The following is a 16,996-nucleotide window of genomic DNA, read 5'->3' as shown; positions in this document are numbered from 1 at the left end:
TATATATATATGTACATATGCATATATTATATACATATATATATATATATATATATATATATATATATAATGAAGCCTAAAGCATACGGAGATATCACCATTTCTTTTCAAAAAACCATAACATTGATAACTGTTGACAGCTTAGTATAAAAAACTAGGTCGCTACGGCGACTGGTATGCCTCCGCCATAATGCATGGTTCTCCTAATAGGTCTATAGTACAATGTCTTGACAATGTGTGATGACAGTTTCACACAATTGGCAAAATATTAAAATGACAGGTTTGCCACAAATGTGCTGAATGTTCACTTTCCTAGAACTAGGTTCAATTGGATGAATGATTAAAACGTCAGAGTGCAAGTATTTGGGGAACTGATGATTTTTACTTGACTTTTGACCCTTTTATAAGTTTATGCATTGAGTAATTTTCAAGGTATTGAGAAAAAGTATAATTTCAGTATCAAATGGTAAAATAGCATTATCTAAACCCGGCCTTTGACCTTTGACGTCACAGTTCCAAAGAGAATCACTGTCAGGTAGAACATGCATAAGTATGTAAGTTTCATGATGATACCCTGAGTTACTTTCGAAATATGGAGGAAAAAGTGTAATTAAGCACTTCACTTGACCTTTGACCCTTTGACTTTTGACCTTTTGACAAAAACTTCCCACAGAATATTATATTTGGTAATACATGCATACATCAAGTTAAAAAAACAAACCTTCAGGCATTGCATAAATATAAGTAGTGATATTTTGAGGAGTTGACCTTGACCTTTGACCCCCTGACCTTTGACCCATGACCCCCAACTTTCCTAGATAATCACTGCCCATCGGTACAAGCATATATACTAAGTTCCTTGAAGATACCTTTAACCATTTGCGAGATATGGGGAAAAACATGAAATTTCAACCTTTTTTTCACAAAATAACCTGTGACCTTTGACCTCTGACCCTATGACCCTAAAATCCAAACAAATAAACTATCCCCCAGGATATACCCTCATACCAAGTTTGATGTAAAACCACCACACGGTTCTTGAGATATCGACAAAATCAAAACGGGACGGACGTCCGGACGTACGTACGGACGGACGGACGGACGACCCGAAAGCATAATGCCTCCGGCCACTTCGTTGGCGGAGGCATAAAAAAAATATCAGAACAATCTACTTTGAAATAATAACGATCAGCGTCACCTGAGCTACCACTTGGTATGAAAAGTTAGTTTGCAGGCGCAAACTCTTGTTTGTCAAAAAAGTCTGCGCGCACCAAGACTACTACACGCACCACTGGCACTGCTGCAAGCGTCAGTGCCAGGGGTGCGAGTAGTAGTCTTGGCGCGTGCAGACTCTCTTTACGACCAACAAGGTCTTGTCACAGCTAAAGTGGAAATTTTTACATAGTGAGTTTTCAAGTTTGAGACATTATAACTCCTGAACCGCAAATGGTACTGACCCCTAATTTTCTCCAAATATTAATTGTATGTTAAGCAAAATTCTAAAAAACGTTTCAAGATGATCCTTCAGTCTTTTTCTGATTTATGCTGAATCAAGCATTTTCGTGATTTTCCTTTTTTTTTCAGAAAAATATCAAAAAATGAGTGTTTTTCCTTTATATCTCAATTCAGTTATCACAATCGCCCACAAAAATGGCATCAACTTGTAGGAAATTTTATTCTCTTTCATATGACATCACATTTGTTGAAATCTGATGTTTCTATCAAATGCTATCTTTCAAATAGCAAATTCAGTAAATATGGCAGCCATCTTGGACGCCATTTTGGATTTGGAGGCTTTCGCAGCAAATTTTTTGAGGTAGACCAGTGGAATATTGTTTGTTACAATAAAAATTTGAAAATAAGCATGGTCTATTTAGTTTTTAGAGAGAGTTGAACTCACTTGTTAAGTAAGCAAGTTTTTAGGGTTTGGCCCTCCGGTTATTATGACATTTATTAATTTCGGGAGCTGCGTCTGGCGGCCATGTTGGATTTTCGCAATAAAAAAGAAACTGATTCTAATTTTAATCCACTGAATCTTATTTCTCTTACCATTTATCATCAAATAGAGTAAAAAAAGACCCATCCCCAGACAGATCTTAACCACAGAAGGCACTTTTTAGGTCCTCTGGCGGCCATTTTGGATATTTGGCGGCCATCTTGGATTTGGGACATATTTCAAGATGGCGCAGAAGCTTATTTTGTTAAGTATGGTCTAAAGTACCAGAATCAAGTGAGAAAACCTTGACTGGAAAAAAAGGCAGTTTTTGCCTGGTTCTGCCCTGTCTATAAGTAAACCATTGAATGCTTAACCCACGAGGCGAATCCGAGTGGGTTTAGGCTAAATTCCATATTTACCGCGTGGACACAATTCCAACTGAGCACGAAAAGACTTGTACGTCATCTGTGTTATAGAATGGGGACAGTTTTCTTGCCAAAAATCCATTTTTTCAGTCATGTTCCCCGATGGCAAATTTACTGGATGCATTTCCTTTTGGCTTGCCATAGATGAAAGCCCGAAAACCATGCATCCAGTACTTCAAAACCATGCATCCAATAATTACTGGATGCATGGCAAAAGTACTGGATGCATGGTTTTTCAGCCAATAGGCATCTCGTACTGAGTGCACAAACGCTTGCTTAGTGCGCGAACCTTTGTTACAAGTGCACATACTCTTGCTACAAGTGCGCGATAACATGTTTACCACTGTGAGGCAGCGTGTGGCCAGTAGAAAATCCACACACAGTTCTCGACCAATGAGAAAGCAGGATTCTCGCTACCCATTCTGTAATTGCTGCAGTCACACTAAGCAGAGTGTACATGTAGTTTACTTCCCAATAACTTCCAGACGTTTTAGCAAACGATCACAATACAGTAAACCTCGGATAAGTCGACGTCGAGTGAGTCGAAAATCACTTAACTCGAAGCCAAATAAAAAGTCCCGATTTTTCCCTATGTATTTTCTCTAAGAAATATTTGGATAAGCCGAAGTACGAGAGTCGAATTTCGGCTGTGTCGAAGTAAAAAATTAAGTCCCTTTTGTACAAAATACACGTAGTATACATCACTTGAGCCGAAGAAGATTTGTCTGGCATTCTCATGAGAACAAAAAAAATCGGCATGTCGCAGAACCCCGTCCCTGCCCTGCTGCAGGTAAGCATGCACACTCACCGTACCGCTCCGCACGCATGTCGAATACATACACATGTATACATGTATACACACAGCACATCGATCCATACTTTATCCATACACACAGCACATCGATCCATACTTTATCCATACACACAGCACATCCATACTTCATCCATGTCTAGCCAGAACTCCTTGGTCAACCAATCGCTGCTTTGATATTTTAGTGACAGGCCAAGTGGGCGGAGCTTGTTTGTGCGTGCCCGGCTGGCTGTATAGTTTTGTTCAATGGAGGTGGGATGGGCCTGGGAGAGTGTTTGTCTCAGGGTAGGTTGACAGAGATGGCTACCTATAGCTATGTTGCACCATAGACATAGCACATGCACATTGCCACGTTAGCGCAGACATTCTCAGAACTATGTTTAACTACTAGTATTGATACAAATTCCATGTTCAATTTAGAACAAAATAAGAATGTTATCTTCAAGAACAGACAAATTTGAATTCAAACACACACACGGATGCACAAACACACACACACACACACACACACACACACATGCATGCAAATGTACTATAATACATGTACATAACTGTGAGTCGAAAAAAAAATCGACTCTCGCGAGAGTCGAAGTTCACTTAAGTCGACGCATTTTTGTCAGTCCCGAGAGCTTCGACTCATGCGAGGTTTACTGTAGTAAACAAAATTGTGCACACCTTCAGTAATGCGGAAACTACCAAAAGTTTTGGTCTTAGAAAAAAAAAACGAACTGTCCCCCTCAAATATGAAAAACGCAAACATGTAAGAGGGCGCAGAAGATGGGCAATTTGCGCTTAAAACAACATGAATAGATCTCTTGTCACAATATACATGTCACAAACTTCTCAGAGTTTCAGCCACGTGGTCATACCACACAAAACTCCACAACATTTTGCGAGAGGTGAGAAACTTCCCAAGTGCAGGCAAGAAGTTGTTGCTGGTAATGTTCTTCTGGAGAAGTTTGTGGTCAAGCTGTCAAAGTTATGAGAACCAAAATACCAGATAGTGCAACTACACATAGTTTGCCATTGTGTGACCATGCCCCTAGTGTAGGAGAAAGAAGAACAAGAACAACAAAAAGGACAAATTTTTGAAGAATGATTTTCCACAGATTCTTGTAGTGATTTACACACTGCTTCTACATGTAGGTCCAAACTCATTGTTCATACAAATTTGTAAGCAAGGTGTACAGGGATTTGGCACTTTTAGAGAGAACTGTGTGTAATAGTATTAGTGTAGTGATGATTTTGATCACAGTAAAAATTAAGATTTTGATTACGATAATGGCAATGATAATGATAGCGTTCTAATGATGACAACATGATAATTTCATCTTCAAACAGTTTGTGTATTGGTCATGTATGTATTACTCAAATGCACAGCATGACATCGTTTGTTTGAGTAAGTCTAGGGCCTACCAAAGAATTAAGACCATGCAACTATTATTAACCCGTTGAGGACGAGTCCCGAGTATACTCGGGCAGGTGTCTACAGGAAATGCGTGTTGTAGCAAAATCAAACTGTCCTCAACGGGTTAAAGGGAATCTCTCCCCAAAAATTCAAATCTGAGAGGTGTGAGAGCTTGTCCTAGCTAAGAATTCTAGAGAAAATTTTATCACAAATGGCAAAAAATGCCCAAAACTGTTTGATATTAATCTTAATAAATCAGTACGCACTAGTGCATGCTGCAATAGCCAGATCTGAAAATAGTAGCCTTGTGTAGACCATTGGTGGGTACACGTTTCCTTTGTTTGCCTCCGTCTGCACACAGCTGTATCGAATACCGTCTATCGGTATGGCCTCATCAAGCCATATGCATCCGCATGAGTAGATCCTGTTCCGGCTGCCTGGTCAGTGGCCTGGCGCGGCGCGCAAGCACTAACCTAGCTGCGTACGTGGACATTTGCGTGCATTTGTGTGTTTTGAGAGTACTGACTGTAGTACACTGATTGTACAGAAAATTATCGAACTACACAATCGAATGCAGTCAATAACGCCGGACGACTACTCTTAGATCAAGGCGAATGTAATATTTGGCATTTTAGAGATTGCTCTATGTCTCTTTTAATATGGCTATATCTCTGTATGTGAGTAACGTTGCACTCTTACATTTCATAGGGATATTACCAGTACAATGACCTACAATGTCAGAAAATTATATTTCTGTGTACAGATACACTCTAAATTACTAGCAAAATTAGACAAGTTTGGGGATTTTTATTGTATTGCATTCCTTACTAGCAAGAAACAGGTGTGCCATGTACAAAAAAAAAAGAAGAAAGAAAAACTTGAAAGATGAGCATAAGCATATATCCCAGTGACATTGGATTAAACTGATTGGTAAAGAGTGTAACTGATTATATTGCTGTTGCACGTTGTATTTCTAGCATATTGCCATATTCAAAGACCTGTTGGTTTTTATACAACACCTAATTAGAATGTAGCTATCCGATTGGTCAATTGCCCATCACGTGACATTTAATTAAAAGTTCCACTGCCGTGTTAAACTCACAATTGGCTCAAAACCTTTGTTCCATCGCAAGGTTCTGATGTCACAATAAACAAACATTTGCCGCACGCACTCAACAATAACAAGCGTGCTTACAAGCGCGTACCTTTGTCACTCGTTTTTGTAAACAACTTCAGCTGATTGGCTTCATGAACATACGTACACGTTGGCTGTGACTGTGCAGCTACACCGATCATTTGTCTTTCACGGAAAATGGTTGCCATTTCTGTGCTAAGTCCAAGAATCTGTGTGGACCACATCTGCTGACGTTCAAGGTGTTGTATAAAACAAATAGTGTATGGTCTTTAATCATGCAGTGAAAACAAGATTTCACACTCGGTGAAAGATGAGGCGCAATATTCAACTCAGCTTTGCCTCGTTGAATAGAGCGCCTCTATCTTTCACCTCGTGCAAAATCTTGTTCCATTGCACTCATGACCATTTATGATTTGTGAAAAATTGCATAGAATTTGTTATCAGCATGATATTTTGATTGCAAAAAATATCTATTATAAGCAGCTATTAGCTCTGTGACGTTGCTGACATTGTTTGTAAACACACTTGCCTCCATCTAGGTAGCCTGTACCCCTTGTTGTCATGCTCATGTCATCAGAACTCACCAGGAAAAACAGCTATACTATTGGGACCGGTTTGGTAAGTTGTGGTGTTATACAATGCTTACTAACTAGTCCCACAAATTGGTTTACATGTAGTGTAGGTGTGAAGTGTAGGGGGGTCTGACAGTACAGAAGGAAATAACTTCTAAAAACTTCAGAGACTGACCACAAAGAATTATATGCCATTATATTGTACACATACTATAAAATACACCATATAGTTAGCGAGTCTAAATTTTTTGCGTATCGGGAATTCCCAACGATTTCGCGAGTGGTTAAATTCGCGATCGTTGGGGTACTGGAGTGCTGTACTGAACGGAGCGAAATGTATGTGTGCATCACATTCATATCGGGTTCAGAGTAATTATTTTCGCGTCCTTTAATTTCGCGAATAGCACCTGGCTCACGAAATTCGTGAAAATAAAAACCTCGCGAAATATTTTTATGCATGAGATTTTCATGACTCGGTGTCCTCGATACGGATGCATGCGAGCGGGGGGATCAGGAGCACGGTACGGAGCTTTTTCAATTTTTAGCTCTTAACTCTTTATGTGCCACGTTCGCACGTCCGACTCAGTCGACGGCGTGCCAACTTCGCATATTCTGCTCAACAAACAAAGCCGCCAAAACCAATCGATAAATCACTAATCACTGCTAATCCCGCGCTACAATGAAAGCGGTTTTTTGTACTTTTGTTCCTTTCATATACGGCTCGCATTCTATGTGGTAATTGACTATGAAGCGATGTTCCCAACTAGATTTGCTTGTACATTCTTTAAGTTTCTGTCACAGTTTTATGTGCAAAAGTCATGCCTTTACAGTAATGTTGTAGCAACTTGTCATTCTTAAGAAAAATTGAAAATAGATTCGTCATACAAATTTATATCAAAACAAAGGTTGGCATTCCTCTTTAACTATCAATGCCTACTATTAGGCCCATCTTAACAGAAATTTTTAGAAGTTGTACAAATTGGAAAAACAGAATTCTTTCTTAAAGCATGATTACCTTAGTGTCTCAGAATAACGTGGCACACATGAGGTTTCCACCATGGCACATAAAGAGTAAATGGTGCGATCTGGTGCATACTTTTCTAAAGTTACTATTTTTTACTTACTTTGAAAGACAAAAAGGGGATATATTCCATCAATTGCAACTATCATGTTAATCATTTGACCTATGCTTCAGATGCGTAAGAAAAATGGGTGCCCTAAATGCATGGGTCTCATGCAGAATGCGTGGGTCTCACGCAGAATGCGTGAGACTTGGTAGCTCTGATATGTACAGTACTTTGCAAATACACGAGTTTATCGAGTTACCTCAGTGGAGAGTTTAACGCTGTTGAAAGATATTTTATGTTGTTATAGTATCAGAAATTAAATTGAAAGCAAGGTCTTTGCAGATGTTTCTGATATTCATCATTTCTGTTTCATACTGTGGAAACAGATTAATTCGTCACTCGATCCCTGTTGTACTCCCTGTTGTCAATGGTGGAATGTTCTAGAACATTCTGATTCTAGCTAAACTCACATATGGCTGTAGGCAGGGTATAATTTGTACAGTGACACAGCATTTACTCCTGCGACAATTGCTCCGGTCTTAGGGTTAGGTTGTGATAGGATTTTAGTTTAGGGTTGTGATAGGATTTTAGGTTTAGTTTGATGTGAGGGTTAGGATTAGGGTTATGTTAATGGATAGAATTTATGTTTGCCTTTAGATAGCATGCAGATATTTCTTGGGAGTATTTGTTGCAGGAGCAAACGTCACGGTAACATTGTGTACACAAATGTCAAATACACTTTAAATCTGACTGGATAAACAGGGTAAACAAGAAAGAAAAATGCCTAGCATGACCTAACCAGGAAATTCATGCCATCATTTAGTAGAGTATATTGCTCAAAAGCTTGAGTTTTGTTGTTGTTGTGTGTTGTGTTTATGCCTGTCTGCTTGTTTGTACTGTCTGTGTCCAAGAATTCCGTGTGGCCATCAGTTCCAGATCTCGTTGTTTTTGTTTTTCCTCTTTCTGCTTTATACTGGATCCCAAGAGTCGACCTCTGTCTAAACTGTGATGAGGTCATGAGACCAGTTTTGTGACAGAAGCCATACGTGCAGAAGATTTCTTCTCTTGGCCTCATTAGGTCCCAAGGGATTCTTTCGTCTTGTTTTCCTTCTGGCAATCATGCGTTTCTATATTGTTATTTTTTTATTTTTTTTTGTTGCTATTTGATTAATGGTAATTACCCGGTAATTTTTCTTTTTCATTCCCACTGGTGATATCCTTACAAGATATACGCAGCACAGGGCATTTTAATCTAGAAATACTTAACACTTTTGCAGTGAGGGGCAATTAGCAGAGTTATCGTTTGTTGTGCCCATTCTCAATTAAACAGTTAAGGCACATAACTTCCACTACCATTTTCTTTCTGTCACTACAAGATGCCTGCCAGTTAGTCACATGTTTTGCTGGTTTTCATGTGAGATTATTATGCTGCCTCCCCTAGTCTCTATGAATTTGTAAGAATTGCTGTGTACCTTATCCCCCTCCCAAAAAGAGGAAAAATGAAAATCTGTCTTTACACATAGACATTTAGTTTGACTGACTGAATGACTGATTGATGAGAAATATAAAGTCTTTATGTTTCATTGATAATCATTACTTTTATTTTCCATCATAACCCTGCAACTTCTTTTATTTCTTTTTTGTTAACATAGAAAGACTCTGACATAGATACTTTCCAATTACGCTGTATGTCAGAATAGATTCTTACGAAATTGTGATCAAAATACACAGTGGATACATTTTTAGATCGTAATATTTCTGACCAGTTCCTTTACAATACATTAGTCTGATGAAATTCTATGGGATTTAAAAGTAGAAATTACTGAGGTTGCCACCATAAACTAAAGGTCTTGGATAAAGGAACCAACTCACAGTAACCTTTACAAGGTGCATTTTTGCTCTTTTAACTCTTTATGTGCCATGGTGTAAACCCCCTGTGTGCCACATTATTCTGAGACACCAACGTAGTCATGCTTTGGGAAAACATTCTGCTTTTCAAATCCTTGTAACTTTAGCAGATTTGTTGTTACCCTTGACATGTAATGAGCAAAGTTGGACAGAAAATATCTAGTTTTACTTTTGTGTAAATTGCATTGGCAAATCTATAATTATTTTCTCGCAAAAGAACAGTAGCTGCACTGTTGTAGAGGCATAACTTTTACACATGAAACATTGACAGAACCTGGGAATTTACTTTCAAATCGAGTAAGGAACACCGATTGATATTTAATCACTAAATAAAAAGCAAGCTACGTGTGACAAGAACTGACCCGTGAGAAACACTTTCATTGCGTACTATGGCATTTGGCGATTTATTGATCGGTTTGGGCGGGTTAGGGCATTTGAGCAGAATATGCGAAGCTGTCACGCCGACGACTGAGTCAGGCGTGCGAACGTGGCACATAAAGAGTTAAAAGCAATTCCCATTGTGTGCCACATTAATCCTGTCCATCGGTTTGTGTGCGAAATTTGTGCACATTTTCATTGGCATTCACTGGCATAGAAAGGGGTATATGGGACCGTGCACCACAAAACGAACAAAAAGTCGCACACACTGATTTTGTGTGGAGACTGAAAATAGGTGAAATGGGTCAACCTAACCCATCTTGACTTTTTCATATTTTCTGAAGGAGTAAGTCTTCTTCTACATTATGTTACAATTTGGGATCATAAAATGGGCAGGAAAGTGTGTGTTTTAGCAGTTTATCTTGAACTTTTTTTGGTAGAATAGTGTGATTAGGTGTGTTTTTAGAGTCCCCTTTTCATTTCTTAAAAACCTTGAACACACTCTTCACTTTAAACTCAAATAACTTTTGAAAGGATGATGTCACTGCTTTGAAAGTTGGCATCAATTATGAGCAGAATGTGTTGATACGGCACTTTCAATTTCAGTGTAATCTGATAATCCCTTCATTGTTGTTACTCTGGTGATTTACATTCTGTTTTATGTCCCATTCGTTCCACAGCCAGCACGGCTTGGTACAGATTTAGTGCTTGAATAGACACTGCACTTCAGAGCCTCTTTTCTCAGTTCACAATTTTCCTGTGTGTGTGTTTTCTTTCCAATATTTAGACAGGCTAGGAGAGTCCATTTGATTTGAGTTAAATACATCATTTTAAAGCTTAAAGTCTGCTCTTTTAGAATATGTTCTTAACTAAAATTTCATGTCTGGCGACTTTCTGTGCGTTTTGTGATGCAGGGTCACATATGGGATGAGACATCATAAGATATTTGTGCACTGTTGAAACTTTCAATTTATGTGTACACGTCTATTCAAATTCAATTGATGTACTAATGAAACTAGCAGTGTGTATTTGTAATAGTGACCTTTTGGCAGTCATGTAATCTATGAAAAATGAAGGAGTACATGTATTTGATTTTAATACTGCCAAAAGTAGCTACCTGTATCGGTATACAAGTGTATGTATAGATTATTACATTTTGGCGGTCATGTATTGTACATGAGTGATTTTAAAACAGTTTCTTTAGATTTATATGCTGGACAGTGCATCACGGTCTACTTAAGTTGGCTGAGCCAAACCTGAGCACTTGGTGAAATGTGATGTTCTTCACATACGTGTACATACTGATTCATGTCGCATGGATTTTGGCCGTCAAAAGAGGACCCCAGCATTCTAGGTTTTGCTTTCCTGTGGACCATTGATAATGAGAAAAAGGGGCTCTGTTGACATGCTAAGGGTTAAATCAAGCATATTCTGTGTTCCCATTTCTTTTAATAGGTCAGGTGGTATCTACGACCCAGAATTTGTGGGGGCCATGAAAACGGCTGGGACCGCTCTTAACCGGAAGGGCAGTCACGTTCACTTGCTGCAGACTCTGTACAGTGAAGCGGTATGTTCTTCCTTGCCAAGTCACACCGACGCCACCTCTGCTCGAAGGTAAGGACGGCAAGTTCTTTTTTCACCCTCTCAGTCCTTTCTCAGAAACGTCCTGGTATGAGAGGAAACCCTTCATGATTTCAGCCCCCCTCTCATATTTTGTTTTTTGTTTTTTAATCCATGTTCCGTTACACCCACTCCCTATCATGGTTTTCATCTCGCATGCCTGGAATTATAAGTTGCAGTTATTCCATGTATGTCAGGGGCGGATCCAGGAATTTTGTAAAGGGGGGGCATAACTATTATTTTTGGTGCCACTTCCGGGTTTCATATCATTTTTTTCTCTTTATTTTTTTTATTTTTAACGATAAATAAAGGGGGGGGGCGTGCGCCTCTTGCGCCCCCCTCTGGATCTGCCACTGTATGTGACCCAGTATGGCGAAACGCCAGATTAATTTCTGTTTTAATATATGGTCCTGCCTGATATACTCTTGGCTCAAAAAATATATGTCATATTGTTGAGTATGGACAAGTAAAACCCAGTGAGACATCTCCAGTTGAGGCAAGGACTTTTGGTGCCACTTTTGGTGCCACTGTTTAATAGAACAAAGAAGAAAAAAAAGACAAAATATTCAATATTTGTGGTTGTTCAAGCATTTTTGAAAGAGCAGTAATCAGTACCACATTTATGCATGGCACAGAAGATTGAAATATGATTCCATAGTAACTTTTTTTTTTTTTTTTTTTTTGGGGGGGGGCACTATTTTTGCACCATACAAAGGAAAACATAAGTTGTTTTTTTTTTACCCTGGAAGTGCGTAAGTGGCACGAGAAAGAAATGGATAGAAACCTTGAAGTGTGGTTGCGGTAAGGCTTTTGTTTTTGTGCTGAAGACCTTTTTCTTTTTTTTTTTTTTTGGCTTGTTAGCTGATGAAACCCCGGAAGTGGCACCAGAAGTCTGAAGTGGGCCCCCCACTTTTGAAAGCATGGCACCGGCCATGGAAAAGGCTTGGCAAGTTCAGCCAATTGTGTGGGCACATAAAGCATTATACTTTGTGCACTTTGAGAGCACAGAGCAAAACAAAACAAAACAAAACAAAAACCAAATAAAATCATTGATATAAAATAAATCCTGAGTGCCACAGGCAATGTGTATGGAGAGGTTACCCAAATGGTGATGATGCATCACAAAAACAACAAAATGTCGCATTACCTGTATTTACTTGATGACTAAAAAATCAGTGAAATGCATCAACTTAATAGTAAATTTAATTTTTCTGTGTTTTCATACACAGCAATCCCTCTCCTATGTATTCTAAACTTAGGGCCTTGAAATGAATGGGAAGGGGTCTCTTTTTTTTTTCTCTGTGTTTTATTTTTTGTGGGGGGGGGGGGGGGGGGGCAATTGTTCTTGAAAACTGTTTTTCCAGTCTATGTGATCAAATATGTGGGAGGGGTCCTTAAATACCCTTTACTTCCAACTCTTAACCCGTTGAGGACGGACTGATTTTGCTACAACACACATTTCCCATAGACACCTGCCCGAGTTTTCTCAGGACTCGTCCTCAATGGGTTAAAAGCATACTAGTGTTACATTGAAACTTGGTTTTTGTCAGGAAAGAATGTACTTACTGCCTTTAATGAGTGTGCAAACTTTCAGCTTCATCTGAATAAACCTTCAAAGGGGTTTGCTATGGTATTTTACTTCCTGTCTTTTCTCCCATTCATTGCACAGAGGACAACTGGGTGAGATTAAAGGCATAGTTTACAATTTGCAGATGAAACAAAAACCCATCAGTAGTGCTTTAAAATACTTCTAAAATATGAAATAGGGATAGAAACTACCTTTGTGAAATTTTGAATTAGTAAAGTCATGTTTAGTATTGTTAAATATACAAAATGTGAACAACATTTATAATAAAAATGTTTCCAGACCAAACCATCTACAGTGACGTTTTATTGAGAAAATAGGCTTTATTGCGAAATTTTTATCTGGTAGGATGTTTTGTGGTACAACAGACCTGTACATATATTGCATCAAATAATATATTTTGGACATTTTTTAAATCACTGCTCCCAAAGGTAAACAGGGCCTTTAAGCACTTGAAATAGACCATAAACTTTAAAAGATACAAGGTCTCTCTTACCAGTACACACTTTTCCAGAGGGTGCACTCACCAGTATTATGATAAGTATTAAAGAAAAGTCCATTATGTTGAGAGATGTATGTCATTTAAAGCCTGGTGTCTGCTCCTTCAGAGTCTGCCCTTAACTGAAAGTTCATGTCTTGAGACTTTTTGGTGGTTGTTTGATGCAGGGTCACAAATGGTAATTGTAATAGCAGAGTTAACTAGTGAAGCACTCTGAGAGTGCAGACCTCTTCCAAGCAGCTTATTTCCACCATTGATCTTGTTCTTCCATAGAAATCAGTCATTTCCACCCATACCTGCATGCTGAAAATTGCCTGAATTCTGATGTTCCATGTAAGCCTTTTGTTATATCATCAACTGCGTGGTACGCTTTGCCCTAGCAGAAACTAGACCCATTTTAGTGCACGTATGCAAACCTCAAAAAATGCACCGCTTGATCTCCCAAGGTCATTGACCCAACCTGCCAAAATTTTTAAAAATCCTTCATAAAAATCCATAAAATTCCTGGGATCACCACCAAAGTTTAATCATCTGCTACTTGTGTCGTTCTCAACCTTTCCTGGCAAGTTTCATCCATATCCGTTCACAACTTTTTGAGTTATTTTGCACACAGACAAATAAATGAACCAACCATGCAACCAACAAACAAACAAAAAAACACAGATGAAAAGATAAACTCCTCCCTTGGCGGAGGTAATAGCCATATTCAGACATATTTCTAGTCGGAGTAAAATCTTATGGCACAGCAATTAAAATTATTCCAGTTGATACTTATCTTACCACTACCCTGTGTGCACACAACGGTCATGGAAAGAAACTCTGACCAATTTGCCACTGCCTTTGTGGCTATCACCGTTGAGGGTCGGTGTAACTTCTGGAAGTGGTAGTGCTGCACACGTTGACCCTACAATTGTTTTTAACAGTGGCATTTGTCTTCTCCATTCTTGTTCATGAGAATTTCTGAGTGCTAGCTTCTTCATCATGATTGGCTAGGTTAGAATTGTACTGCACGTGCATACTTGCAATATGCCAACATTGCGATTTGACCCTGAGAAGTTTTACTAAGGTCGTAAGGTTTGTATGATCATAGATACTCCGAGGGCTTGTCCGCACGAGCAATTTACTCCGACCTGCTAGTCATGGTAGCAAGATACTCCTGAAAAAAATGCAGGAGTATCTTGGTCGGAGGAAGAGGTCATGGTATTGTTCCCCCGACTGGAGGAAGTTACCACGACCTTGTTCAGACGGGCACTACTCTGACCTTTCCTCCGTCCTTCCTCCGACCAAGCCTCCTCGGACTCTACCTCCGCAGTTACTCCAACCAAATTTGCCTTCGTCTGAAGTAAGGACAAATTTTATCCAAGGTTTACCCCCAGGGACAAGATGTTTTGCTCACCTATCAAAGGAGAGGGTTTGCTACCTCAAGGGAATTGTGAAGGAGATCCTTTATCCCTTTCAAAGATGCACATTATTTCTGAGAGGTCCAAATGTTTTTGCTGGAACGACTCTTTCATGATGCCTGAAATACTAAAGTCAGTATGGGCAGGAAATAATCGCTTGAGTTGTTTGCTTCTGGCAGACCCTTCTCATATTGTGTTCATTGGCTCATCAAATTCTGTTTGATGTCAAAACAGAAACAAAAACAAAACAAATGAGATAGAGTCCCATTATTTTTATATTTTCTTGGAAGCAAATTTCACATGAATTGCAATACAAAATTGTATGTGCAAAGATAAACTGTTATTTATGAGAAACAAAGGACTAACAACTTGTTTAATAGCTCTTTAAATTTGTCATATCCATCCTAATGCATTGATCTGAGCAATGAAGAAATCATAAATCATAATACACTCCAGTTCTATTTATGCTACCAAATAGTATGATTGTTTTCATGTGTAGTAGGTACTGAACCAGCTTTTGTTTTCTGTTAATTTGTGGATTCGTGCATTGGTCTAGATATGCAGTGCGGCAATCTTGACCCATCACCAAAAATTTGTCAGTGGTTTACAAATGTATAAGACTGAACATGTGTACACAATACCTGAACCCCCTTTTGGTATTACATATTACTACCCATACGAGGTAGTTTTGCGGGGCAATTGCAGTTGGTATTTTGCTCGGTCGTCAAGGTCAGCAGGTGATATTAGTGCATATCACCCTCCATCCGGGTCTCGCCATTCACTTTATGCAAACATTGCGGTCAATCACAAAGAGGAGACATTCACAAATCTGCGACACACATCGCTCGCGGAGAGGTTTTGCGATGCAAATTCCCATACGTTAGCACGTAAAAAATGAGGATGGTCGCTGCGACTGTGTGAGCGCGCGGCATACCTGATTGTGCATGGGGTTGTGTGCAAGCATGTGGGCGTAGTTGAGCACAGTGGGGTAGGGTTCGACCTGACGCCGAGTGGATTTGTTACCGTAAATTGGGAAGTTTACATTGTAAATTGTAATGTAACTGCTCGAAGATGCCTGAAATACCTGAAAATGGGTAATAATAATAATATGGACTGTCCTTTTGGGGATACAACATTCATTGCCCTCACTAGAATAGTATTGCCCTTGTCTTCGACTTGGGCAATACAATTCTAGTTCAGGCAATAAATGTTGTATCCCCCTCAAGGCCAATCCATATTACTAGTATATTAATATGTGTCTTCATGTTTACATTGTACATGGACTGAAGTCGTAAATTTTTTTTAGACGCCAAGAATAATTTTTTTTTCTTCTCCTCTGCAGTATTTATTTCTAGGATCCACCCAAGCCCCCTCTCCTTTACTTCTTTAATTTCAATTTTCTTCCTGTTCTTCTTCTTTTCTCTGTTTTCTCTCCCCCCCCCCCTCCCTCTCTCTCTCCCTTCTCTCAACATTGTCTCATCTCTCCTGGACTTACCTTTCCTTCGCGGGATCCATCCTTTCTCTATTGATTCCGCATTCCATAGTCCACATTGTTTCGCCGACTTCGTTCTTCTCTTGGCTTCATGAATCTCCACTTCTCTCTCCCATCTCCATGATTCTCCAACATTCAACTCCTCCCTCTTCCTCTTCCCTTCTATTTCATCTTTCCCCTTCTAACGATGTCCGAACATCTTACTTGATTCTCGCTCTATTCTTCCTTACCACTCTCTCTGTTCCTTTCTCTGCCGTCTCCACTAGTGCAACTTCGACTTCTAGCCCATCACTGTCCCCCACTCTTCATTTTTTGCCCTCCTTACAACCCCCATATGTCGCTTCCCTCTTCAATTCTCCTCTTTCTACGCTCTTCTTCTGCCAAACAACAATCCGGTTAAGGACTACATACACATGGTGTCACCACAAATCTTTCTCCCTCAAGAATAAAATCATTTATAACTGAAAGTGGTCACAGAATCGAAAAGTTGAATGGATTTGAAATTTTGCTTATTTGAAAGTGTTTAAGAATGTTTGTTATAATTATTTGTTGGAGTCAAAAGGGGCCTGAGCTTTCGATCCTGGCAGAATCTTCATCAGAGGCAAAATGACAAACAAGCAGGGAAGGCAATCACATATAGGACTTCACACAAGAACAGACAGGGACAGGCAGGGTACACAGAACAAAGAAAACAAAGGAGAGGGTGGGAGGTCATGGGCAAGGAGCCCAACAGGTAAAGGGAGGGGGATTAGAGCAGGAG

The 16,996-nt window shown here is 39.3% G+C and overlaps 1 protein-coding gene across 1 annotated transcript in view; it reads left to right on the top strand.

Annotated features, from left to right (window-relative positions):
* Positions 1–16,996, top strand: part of LOC139735104 (TRMT1-like protein) — a 33,369-nt gene that overhangs the window by 13,214 nt on the left and 3,159 nt on the right. The window contains exons 6-7 of the mRNA XM_071645875.1: positions 6,255–6,333; positions 11,096–11,254. Of these exons, the coding sequence (XP_071501976.1) occupies positions 6,255–6,333; positions 11,096–11,254 (238 nt within the window). The remainder of the gene's footprint in view (positions 1–6,254; positions 6,334–11,095; positions 11,255–16,996) is intronic.

The sequence above is a fragment of the Diadema antillarum genome, unplaced genomic scaffold (assembly GCF_040938485.1).
Source record: "Diadema antillarum isolate AM-2024a unplaced genomic scaffold, OU_Dant_1.0 seq00000563_RagTag, whole genome shotgun sequence".
Taxonomy (NCBI): domain Eukaryota; kingdom Metazoa; phylum Echinodermata; class Echinoidea; order Diadematoida; family Diadematidae; genus Diadema; species Diadema antillarum.
Note: the sequence above shows the minus strand (reverse complement) of the source record. Positions and strands in the feature narration are given on the sequence as shown.